This window comes from Pygoscelis adeliae, unplaced genomic scaffold (genome assembly GCF_000699105.1).
Source record: "Pygoscelis adeliae isolate BGI_AS28 unplaced genomic scaffold, ASM69910v1 Scaffold178, whole genome shotgun sequence".
Taxonomy (NCBI): Eukaryota; Metazoa; Chordata; class Aves; order Sphenisciformes; family Spheniscidae; genus Pygoscelis; species Pygoscelis adeliae.
The window spans coordinates 1,225,775-1,237,806 of NW_008825323.1; the positions used below are offsets into that span (position 1 = coordinate 1,225,775).

At 38.5% G+C, this 12,032-nt stretch overlaps 1 protein-coding gene across 1 annotated transcript in view; it reads left to right on the plus strand.

The window, feature by feature from the left end:
- POLR3G (polymerase (RNA) III (DNA directed) polypeptide G (32kD)) overlaps nucleotides 1-11,693 on the plus strand; it is a 15,416-nt gene extending 3,723 nt beyond the window's left edge. The window contains 6 exon segments of the mRNA XM_009330303.1: nucleotides 509-638; nucleotides 5,273-5,335; nucleotides 6,069-6,119; nucleotides 9,433-9,503; nucleotides 10,318-10,464; nucleotides 10,941-11,693. Of these exon segments, the coding sequence (XP_009328578.1) occupies nucleotides 509-638; nucleotides 5,273-5,335; nucleotides 6,069-6,119; nucleotides 9,433-9,503; nucleotides 10,318-10,464; nucleotides 10,941-11,027 (549 nt within the window). The 3' untranslated portion in view covers nucleotides 11,028-11,693.
- Nucleotides 11,694-12,032: the final 339 nt, after the last annotated feature.

A 12,032-nucleotide genomic window follows, 5' to 3' on the forward strand; every position in this document is an offset into this window, starting at 1 on the left:
TAGTCCAAAAAAAAACCCCAAAATCCAAACCTTAACAATTCATTTAAAGTCAGTTGACAGAAACTGGGTTGTGTGAAGGCCTGTGTGCTACCTGGTTGTATGACAGTACAACCTGTGTCTGTGACAATAGTCATGGAAAGGGTGTCCATGTCACTCAGAGTAATCATAATGTAGTTAAAACACTGTTTTAGAAGAGGTTAAGGCCAGCACTACTCTGACTGAAGAGAGGAGCAATGGTTTCTGAGTAAGTTAGGCGGTTGTGAAGACGCTTTTGGCCATTAAGAGCTTAACATGACTATGAATGACTGTTTCACAGTTTTAATACTTTTTTTCCTTGATTTCTTGATAAATTTTTGCAGAAAGATACAGTGAAGTCATAAAAGGTATAAATTTAGTTGTAAACGTAGTTATGCATGTCAGAATGCAATAAAGTGTACTTGCAAAGTAGCATAATGCATAGTTTTGATGGATATTAAGACCTTATAAATAATAAACATAATTTGTACAGAGTACAGACAATAAGCCAGTGCCTCTGAAAACAGGAGAAGATGAAGATTACATGTTGGCCTTAAAACAAGATCTTAGAGGAACTATGAAAAAAATGCCATATTTTTTGGCAGTAGAAGAAGATCGTGAAGGTTTGTTTGTGTGCTTTTTATTTATATCTTCAGTAGTAATTATTCCGTAAAGGATGATGTAGTGAAATGCATGTGTTGAAGATGTATTTTGTACTGATAATGAAGAATAAAAATTGGCAGCTTAAGATAGTAGGGAATTTTTCTGCTTTTACACTTACTGAAGCTGTAGGTCACACCCACAAGTGCTGCAACTGCAAAGCAACTACTGTGTGAGAAAGAGAGGTATCAAACATCTATTCCATTTGATATACAGTAAGAAACTTTTAGACCAACTATATGCAGTCTTTTCAATTACATGCTAACCAATACAAGTGAAATAGGCATTTCTACATAGAATCATAGAATCATTAAGGTTGGAAGAGACCTCCAAGATCATCGAGTCCAACCGTCAACCCAACACCACCATGCCCACTAAACCATGCCCCTAAGCGCCTCATCTACACGTCTTTTAAATACTTCCAGGGATGGTGACTCAACCACTTCCCTGGGCAGCCTGGTCCAATGTTTAACCACTCTTTCAGTAAAGAAATTTTTCCTCACATCCAATCTAAACCTCCCCTGGCGCAACTTGAGGCCATTTCCTCTCGTCCTTTCGCCAGTTACTTGGGAGAAGAGACCAACACCCACCTCGCTACACCCTCCTTTCAGGTAGTTGTAGAGAGCGATGAGGTCTCCCCTCAGCCTCCTTTTCTCCAGGCTAAAATGGAGAAACATTTTCTACATGTTAAAATTTAGTTAACATTTAGTTAGTTCTACATGTTAAAATTTAGTTAACATTTCCTACATGTTAAAATACCCTAAAACCTTTGCATTGGAGCAAAGAGATCTGTAGTAAATACTCGTGTTGAAATTCAACTTCCATTTTAATTGTGTAAAGACATACTTAAAACAACCAATGTTATATTTAGTAGCTGGACATTATAAAAGGTACTAATTTTTTTTCCCTTAAGTCCATCCAGGAAAGGTTGGTAAGTATTACTGACAAGTCACCTGAAATACGAAGGCTGAGTTGAGGATTTACTAAAGTGATCTTTACTAGTGATCATTTACTTTAGTGATCTTAACTAGTAAATCACTAAAGTGATTTACTGAGGTTTGCATCAGAAGCAGAGCTGGATTAGAAGCCAAAGCTTGATCTTACTCTACTTGACCTAAGAATGTCTTTTGCTTATGTGTAATAAAAAATTAACTGCTTTGTTATTGTTTGATAATAATAAATGCTCTGCTATTCTTGACATCCAGTCATACGTCATTATACTGTTAAAATCCAAGCTTCCTGGTCAGAAAACTGAGCTAGTGGGAAAGAAGGAAAGGGGAGCAGGGTGGGAAGACTTTAATGTCTGTTTACCTTGCTGTGGGGGTATTTTAAATCTAGCAGTCACAGGAGGTTATTGCTGTGAGGAGTGCTTCTTTTCATTAGTGATTTTTGCCTAGTTCTATCATCCTCCTGGGTGCTTGTTCTGAATAGTATAAATGGTAAGTGCTGTTACAGGAAAATAGGAAATACAACATATTAGGAAATGCCACATGTGTCAGTCCCTAGGCCCAGTCAGTGCAATAGGCAGTCGGTAAAAAGCTTTATAAAAATGTTTAAGAAACCTGAAGTCGCCAAACACTGGGTAATGTTTTCCTTGCTATCTTGTGCTGATTTTGGATAATGAGAGCCAACTTGAACTCTAGGACGTGAGGTTTAATTTCCACCCCAAAACTGTCAGAATATTTTCTGACTGAATATTCATGATGTAGATACGGTACAGGTACATAGTCCAGTCCCCTCTGAATTTTTGTTAATTTTTGTTTGTGGTGAAGTGGTTTTTGAGACTGTGTGCAATTTTTTTTTTATTAGGCTTTGAATGTAACACTGATTAACACACCTTACTGATTGTCCACTTGTTCTTGTACTAAAGCACTGTTTAAAACGGAGCAGCACTCTGCAGTACGAGCAGTGAACACACTGCTGACCAGACGTTGTGGCTCACAAAAGGCAGACTATTTCCTCTGACCTGCAGCTGGAGCCCAGCAGTCACCGGGACACAGCAGGCAGCTGTAGTGCAGCACAAGCTGACGGCCCAGGGTGGACCCTGACGGTGCGGCCAGGTAAAACCTTGGTTATGAGGCAAGGAGGACAGATCTGATCTTCATTTCTAGATCCCTTTGTGATGGCAGAAGAATTCCAAATTACTCTTTATCACATCTCCGCTTTCATCTTCTGAGTAAACAAATTTCAATCTCTGGATTCTCATCTCACCAGAGGCTTGTGCTTTTGATCTTTGTCAGGCTTGAAGTTTGCTATTTCCGTTTGAGGCACAAAAAAGGAAGCTGCTATGCCTGAGAGCCGGTCAGGGTTATTTCCAAGCAACCAGTCACTGTATGAGAACATATTATCTCTCTTTTCCAACTTCGCCTCGTGATCATTCTTACTGTTCACCTCAAAATCATCTTTGTTTCTGCAGCCTTCTTTTTGAGGTGGAGTGTTCTCTCTCTGTTGCTGAGTGTGCTCCTTAATAGAACTGCCAGCTTTGAAGACTCTTTTTCTACAAAAACTGGCAGTTGCAGGGTAAGCAGGCAGACAGCCACTTGGTAGACTCAAATAATGCTTCAGATGTCCTCATTGTCTCCCCAAGGGTAAGTTTGTAAGTTGAGGTAACTTTTTACTGAACCTTTAGTTGTACAAAAATGCCTCATCTGAGGGGTGGGGTATAATTACATCAGTGGTGGTCTGCAGCTTAAAAAGCTTGCTTTAATCTCAGTTACAGTATGCAGTTGTGTTCTGGGACTGCAATATGTAGCAGAAGTGGCCTAGCTTTAAGAAGATCACTTTCTTCCCCCAAGGTAAATTATTTTTAACTCATATTTTCTGTTTTCTGGTTTACAGCCCTTTCCTCCCCTGTATTTCATCAAAACATCTGGTAGGCAGAGAGGCAGGAGGGGGACTGTGGGCAGGAACTTCTTAAATTGGCTTTGCTACAAGAGCAAATGGATTGTTGTAAACCCTCAGCACAACACGTGTGAGCCAAATGGTCCTTTGAAGTGTGAGAAGGGAAACATTTTAATTAGTTAGGACATAGCTAGCTATCTTTCATTATTCAGGTAGTAAATGAAAGCCATGTCTAATACTACCTGGCAATTTTGATGCGTTAGTGTGCCATATAGAATAGATTTTCATCATTCATTTCAACACTCATTTTGAGTGAGTAGCAGGCTTATTCTGTATTAAGTTCTCTAATTTCCTGTCTTCGTAAGCTATGAATCATTCATATTTTTCCTGTAGGTATATCTGCTGTGACTGGGTGACTCACCTTAGCAGTGGTTTGGAATTAATTCATTAGCTGTGAGTGGCGAGAGTCAGTCAGATGTAGTTTTTTACTGATGGCATCAGCAATTAATTCTTCACTGAAGAGCCTCGAGCTGAAATCAAAACTACTAGTTTTTTTCCCTCTCTGTGCTGACAGTTTCCTACAGCATCTGTGAAGGCCACGTACATTAAATGTCCCTTGAGACACTGTCATTTTAAATGCAAGCTCTTTGTTGCGGAGTTTTAAGTAGGTCTTCTGCTTGCCCTCGTCATAACTAAGTTTAAAATTGAGCTTCATTTCTGATATCTTCTCCCTTTCTGTGGTGAGTATGTTAGAAGTCTTTGACTGTAAAGGTCACAGTCTGTCTTTGTTACCATTTTTTGTACAATACCCACAAAAATTATCCATGTTTGGGTAACGAGTTATTACTGCAGTCAGAATCAGTATTTTGCATTAAGTGGATTTTGCAGTTGGGCATGCTAATTTGGTAAGAAAAAATGGGACTGATTTAAAAATACTTAAGTTTTGATATTGCTTTTGTCATTAGAGATTGTACAAGAAATTTTTTTTGCAGTAGTATAAATGGATGTACTTACACTGCATAACTACTGTATTATTTACAGTGAATTTCTCAGTTTATTTCTTGTGCCTGGAAAGAGGTTAAATGGACTAAAATACGTTGCTGCTGTTCAGGACACATCTGTTATGCCGCAAAGCTTTGCCATTGCAGAAGTACTTAAAAGTCTTGGGAGTTGATCATGATCAGTCTGAGACGCAGCCTTCTGAGACCTGGGAATTCTGGATACTCTTTATGATTAGCACAGTGGTGATAAATGTTACTGACTGGTTTTGTAGCAAAGGTTTGATGTTGAAACTGTTGAAGAGCAGAAGAGTTAGCGTTCCTTTGATGTTTCAATGTAGTTTCCCTGACTATATCTGCATTTTATGTTTCCATGCTTTACAAGGATGGAAGTATAAATTATAATAATTTTGGAGGTTTGTTTTTTTTTTTTTGGGGGGTGGGGGAGTGTTTTGATTGAAAGGAGATACCCCAAAAATGCAAAGCAATATTTGGGGTTTTTGCCTTTTTTGTGGGGATATAAAATCCAGGTCTTGCCAGTACTTAGCAAATGATTAATCCTGGAAATTGTCATGAGAACTGCTGAAAGTAGTGACGTTAAACTGTTTTTTAAGTGTTTGACAACAGCACAAGAAAGTGTTCAATGTGGGATTAAAAAAATACACTGTATGTTTAGTTACAGGAAAATATCAAGGACAGTGTCTGGATTGCCTTTTTAATTAATTGAATTCAATAACTCTTTGCGTCCTTCTCTATAGCAATTGAGAGGTACAGTAAAAAGTACCAGGACAGTGAAAAGGAGCATGCAGCCTGGACCCCAGGTAATATCTGAGATTATCAAAGACTAATACTTCATTAACCTGTGAAATGTTCTGCTTTTTTAAATGTTTGATTCATTTTTTTTCAAGCAATAAAAAAGTATGCAAATCCTTACCAAGTCATATATTCCTTGTTGAGGGTTATGCCCTTTGCATGTTTTCAGCTCAAGGCGAAGTATTGTTTTGTCCAAAAAAGAAAAAGAACAAAATCTGATTTTATTTATTTACTCAGTAGAAACAACTGATTTGCAGCAAAAATGCAAGCTTTAGCTCTCACTCTCGCTTCCCTTCTTCCTTGCTCGCCATGCAGATAACCAGTTTTGAACTGGGAACAAACATTGGTGTTACTAAAAATAACCCAACCTGATGTCTCAGTCACAGGTAGCTGGATTTTATAGCATTAAACTTCCACAACCGTATCTGTATAGCTCACTACTGCAAACTTAATTATAGAATGTAAATTGAAGGGCATGTGGGCCACTGGAAGGGCTGAACTTTTATCTCTTTGGGCAGATGCCAGTTGTCATTAAGTGGGTGAAATGCCAGTCCTCACTCTACTTCCTCAATCTAAAATACAGCTAGAATTCCATAAAACTGTTGTGTGCTAAAACACTTAAGCGTGCATGTAAATAGGATCAAGCACAACAGGGGCCCCTACTTTTCCTTGGTGGGTGGCAGGGGGAGGGTTACTGCTGTAAATCATCATTCATATGTGTTAAAGCTATTTTCTGTACAGATTGGAGAAGACTCCCAAGAGAGATGAAGCCAAAGAAAAAGACCAAAAAAGGTATTTTATATATTTTTAAGAAGCATTTAGTACACGCTAGTTGGGCGATAGAAGACATACTGGAGCTGGTGAGGGAAAAAAAATATGGTAGAAATGTTAAATAGTCCAAATAATCAGGGCTTTTGGCAGATTTTTTTCTAAATAATTTACTAGTCTGTTTGTCTCTTGTGGCTTTTGCTTTGCTTCTGTAGGATCTTTTATCTTACTGGAACAGATTTATCTTCCTTTCCTGCCTTTCATATTGATGTACCATATTAACATACCAGATATGTAACAGTGAAAGATTAAAAAAAACACAAAACTTTTTGTTTTGAAAGTTTGTATCTTTAGTCAACACTCACCCTTCTTCTATTCAATGAATAGCCAGCGGGTCAGATTTCCTTTATTTTTTGGGTTTATCAATTATCTTGTTTATGATTTGGTTGACTTTTGCATTTTTTAAGCCTTTTATATGTGATTTAATGTAGGTTATTTTCTGTTTTCCCTGGTTTTACTTTTTTTGTTTATTTTCAGCTTTCTTCTGCAGAATTGTGAACCAGATCCTTCAACAGCAGTTGGAGCTGGTATTGGTTGTTCTTACAGGAAAAAACTTTTTTATTACACAGCATCATACGTGTATTTGTTTTTCAAAGTGTTTTCTAGTATGCATGACTGTTATTTTAAGTTCTCTGTAGAAGTCTGTTGCTCTGTTGATGTGAAATAACACTTGGCCTCCTGTATTTAGCTGTCTGTTACATATAATTGTTTACTTTCTTGTTCTCTTTGTCCAAGTCCTTCATGTGTCATTTTTCAGTTCAAGGATAAAATAGAAAAAGAAAAGGGAATGTGCAGTAGTCATGGAGACTGGCTCAGCTGGAAGCTTTGCTCCTTTTAAGAGCGTCATTGAGAAGCATGGTACTAAAGGTAGACTGCAAGATTCAAATGAAAATTACTTACTTGGCAAAATCTCTAAAGATGAAACCAGTACATACCTACTTTTTTTTCAAAAGAAGAAACTGCATTGGCTTTTATAATTAGCTCCCCAAGAGCCAATGAAATCATAAATGCCGATTTATTATTCCTGGTTACAGTGATGTTGTGATTATCGTAAACAGAGAATCACTGTGGGGAATTTTCCTCTTTCTTTTGTGCCAGTTTCTCTATTTGCTTTTAAAGGTACATTTTCTTACATAATTGTAATGGCAAAGATCAGCTGACCATCGGATTTGATTGGATTAAAAAAATAGGTTTCTCTAAAAGCAAAAATCACGTGTGTTTAGTTTTTGGGGGGAATCCTGATGACACAGAGGGCATACAAAAGTCATATGACTCAGGAGGTTTGTAAATAGCTGATCAGTGACACATTAGCCCTTCTGGTACGTATCTTTGTTGTATTTTGAGGACAGCCATCTTAGGTGACACTTTATAACTGAGGGGAACAAAGGTGAGGGAGTCAAGAGAATCTGCACCGAAATTCAAACAGCCTTCCTACCGTTCTACCTTTGTGGATTGCAGGAGCGGCTTCGGGATCACTACACAGTCACATGTACAGGGACAGCTTCATTTCTACACACCTCTTCCCTCCCCCTTTCTGGTTTCCCTGAACGTTTTAACCTAAGACCTGACCACCTGCCTTCTTAGTGACAAAACTTCGGGTAGAATTCCGCATCTCTCCCGCCCTTAGCCTGGGCTGTGGACCACGGTATCCTAGATACCAGCAGTGCCTGCCAAAAAAAAAAGCCAAAAAACGAAACGTTGACTGGGTTCAGCTCTTGTAGGCCAGCTATATGCATAGGTATATAGCAAACAGGTGTATGCATTTAAGCCCAAGTATCGTGAGAACGTGTATTTGGAAAGATTAGATTGTATTCCATTGCACCTGAAAGCTGCATGGATGTAAGGAGCTATTTTGCTTGAAGTTCTACTAACGGTTGGTCAGTGTCTCCAATTTTATGATAAGCTCCGGAGATGCCCAGCATTGAGGGAAAAATCTTGCATGCCTGTTTCCATTTCCAGGCTGTTTATTCTATAGGCATTATCTCTAAAAGCCTGCAGGGGTTTGTGCAGAAATGATAATTTTGAATCGCACTTTCCACTTGTTTTCCTTAAAACCCTACTTCATTCTGGATGTGTTTGCTTTGACGCTGTTCATATGTTATTACAGAGCAGCTTGACTCCCCTCAGCTCCATGCAGTGCTTTTGTCACGTAATCCCTTCCTAGGCAAAACACTGAAATGAACTGAATGTTATTTATGACAAATGCTTTTGACAAAATACAGTTGTCTTCTTAGCAGCTCTTAGTGTTCTGCTTCCTTTAAGTATTAGGCCAGATGAAATACATAACCACATTGGGTTACTATCTAGTCCAGAAAGGATATCCCCTCCATTGATGCACACTATTTCTCTTTCTGTGGCACGTTACACAGGCAGTTTTACCCTGCTGAGAAGAGCTAATCTGTGGTAGGTACAGCCCTATGTTCCAAGTTTTATGTGATTGTGCTGAATGTAGCAGAACTGAAAGACAGTTACATCATGGAAACAGCATGTCTCACAGAGCTCTCTAAAGGCTCTCTCGGTACAGAGCTCTTTGTTTCTCCTCATCTACTGGTCAAACTGCATTCCTGGAACTGGGGCAGCTACTCCCTTCGTTTAGGGTGCTGCAATTCAGGTAGCTCTTACCTGGGTATATGGAACGATATTTTTACCTTCACTCCACCATATAGTTACATAGCATAATGAGGTTGGATTGTAGGGAGTAACTTGATACAGATGGTGTTCGAGAATCAGGGGACTAGGTGAAAATACGCACTGTGGACTCACTGTATGAGAGCCAACTGTGGTCCAAAAGCCGTCTAGCTGCAGTAACCATGCCTACTGTGTTGGAGCTAATAAACTCTGCTGTCTGCCTTTTTTTTGTCTATCTACCTGAAGCACCCAGCTGTCATTAATGTGTTGCATACATTAGTAACATTAATGCGTTTTTATCTTTTCAAGATGATGAAAAATAACAATTGAGATTCTGTTCTAGTTTCTTAGCATATTGCGAGTATGTGGGCAAAAAGTATTTTGTGAAGCTGAACATCATACTTTGGCCAAACCTTTGGTCAACTGTCTGTTCAAAGTGAATTTCAGACTGGCCCTATAGGCATCACTTACATAAATGGGGCATTTACACCTGCATGAATGATGTAGCTCAAAGTCTAAGGTAATTTTAATACAGATGGTATGGGATTTCCATGGCATTCTCAAGGTGTAAGCTCTTAAGAGCAAGTAAAAGAAAAGAATTTGTGTTCTTCCATATTAAAAAAAATAATTGTGATGTGTTTTATTTCAGCAGGTGCAAAACCAAAAAAGGCAAAAAGCTCTGAGCCTAAAAGTAATCTGGATGTGTTGAAAAAAATTGAGGTAAGATGTGCATACTCCCTCTAAATTGTACAATAGAAACTGCTGAAGGAAAATAAAACCCTTAGTATGTTTTTTGGCACCAAATGGAATAACCAGAGCAGCCTTGGTTGGGAGAAGGAGGAGGATAGAGCCTGGCTGTGGAGAAACTATTTTCTTTGCTCCTGTTTGACTCTGAACACAACAACTGGTTGTTCTTCACTGGGTAGCGATGTAGCCTAATTGTGAACAGCAGAGCTACTATTAGAGCTTATTGAAGGAGGAATTGGTGCCAGTGCGTTTAAATCTATTGCTGTTCTGCCAGTCTACTGATGTTGGAAATTAAACAATTTAGTAAGTTGAGAGGGAAGAAGCACACAGAAAGAGAAACTTGGGAGGAAAGTGACCTTGGTTTTGGAGGTGATTACCCACCATGTGGGAATGGGAAGCTTAAAGGTGAAACAGCCTTTTATTTTTTCTCTTGGTGATCCATCAGTTGTTTGGCACAGATACATTATTATATACAGTATGTGGTACTGTTTCATCACGTGTGACATGGCCTTCTACTGTCAGTTATTCCAGCAGTGGATGGTAAAGGGGAATCATCATCTCAATTTCTTACACAAGACATACTTTTTTAGACTTCAGGTCCGATGGCTAATGCTTGATCAAGTAAGTCCTTATGAAGTTCTTGTGCTTCACATCATGTTGTTCTAAATATTGACAAACAACATTTGCACAACATTGTTATGCTAGTTGTCTCGCTGTTCACTGCAGCGTAACATTATGGTAGCGTGGAGGATATGCTGTTGCTGTAACATGGGATTACCTTGTAAAGGAGATTGCCTTGTGACAGGAGTTGGAAAAGAAGGATGATGAAGAAGAAAAATCTGAAGATGAGAAAGACAAAACAAAAGACAAAGAAGGTGAAGATGATGAAGAAGCAGAAGAACCAGAGGAATATGATGAAGAGGAGCATGAAGAGGTATAATGTTAGCTTTCCTGTTTACACAAAGTCAGATCCCACTCATCGAGGAGCATGTTGGCTGTCAGTGAAAGAAATGTCCCTAGCTTCTCTGATGCTGAGGGAGAGTTGTAGTGAGAGGCATTATTACATTAATTCTCTTTGTTGCACTACATTGTGTTGTAGTTAATTTAAGTGGGTGTTTTAGATTTGTTACTCCCAAAGAGCTCTGAAAAAAAGATCTTGCAAGCAGGAACATGTCCTGCCACAATCAATACATACAATTATTTGTTTTCATGACTAAAACAGTGATGCCTCTTCTTTCATAGATATCAGAACTTCATTGCAGTATTTTCCTTCTTCTTTCCCAAGGAATAAGGAAAGAAAAAACTATTACTGTTTCAAAACGTGGGTGCTCAAGTGCAGTTTAAAACGTGTTTCTTTCATGAATTGCCTCCACAGATACAGTTGATAGATGGTTTTTTCCTTTTGTTTAGGAAAATGACTACATTTCTTCATATTTTGAAGATGGAGATGACTTTGGTGCTGGCAGTGATGACAATATGGATGAAGCAACGTATTAGCTATTGTTGCTAGGTGGTACACTGCTCACGCCTTACCCTACTTGAAGTAGAATTCTGGAGGTAGGCCGAGTATCAGCAGAACGGATGCGTTAGCTCTGTTGGTTTTAAGTACACTCTCCAAACACATGTTGGACAATTCTTTTTAATTGTACTATGCTGTAAAACAGGATATGGGATCCTTTGTTTTGTTCTTTTGCCAAATGTTTTGCAGACATGCACCTTTTTAAGGTTCTCTGGAATGCCTGCTGATGGACTAAGCTATATGCCATTGTATTGCCTCTGCACAGAAAAAGAATGTATACGTTTTAATCAAAATTGTGCCTAAGCATTTGCACTAGTCAGTTCTATGCTTTAGCAGTCAAATCTTGGCAGTAATAGTGAAATTCTTCATGACTGCAGCAAAAAAGAGCTATGGCCTTTATGGACATAAGCTGCTCGTATTTGGCAGCTGATTTCTCTGAAGGAATTTATGTAACGTCTGAATTCAGGTGACTGAAAATAATTGACCACTAAGCACTTTAATATAAACTGACTTGAAAGGACCTTAGTAACATGGACAAACAACGACAGTATTTTGAAGAGCTATTATTCTAGTTAAAAGAGCTCATTATTTTCAGTGTTTTGATAAAAAGGAACTGTAATACTTAGCAATGTGTTACATTACCTTTATGAATCAGCATAAGTAATGATTCAGGGTAGAATATATGGCAGAATTTAAGATTGAGAAATTATGGAAACCTAGTTTTCACCAGTGGCACACAGATTAGTGGTGAGAATTTCAGTCCTTCGCCTCAGTTTCTCTGCCTCTTAAGGCGATACTAACTTTCCTACCTCACGGAGCTGTTAAGTGAGATGGCAGATGATAGCTAGCTGTGTAATTGTCAATACATTTATTTACTTTTCTACAGAACAAATGAGACAGAAACTTAACAGACAGCAATTTAATACAAAAAAACCCCCAAAAATGTAGGAAAAGAATGTGGTGAAGTATTTTGATGCATGAGG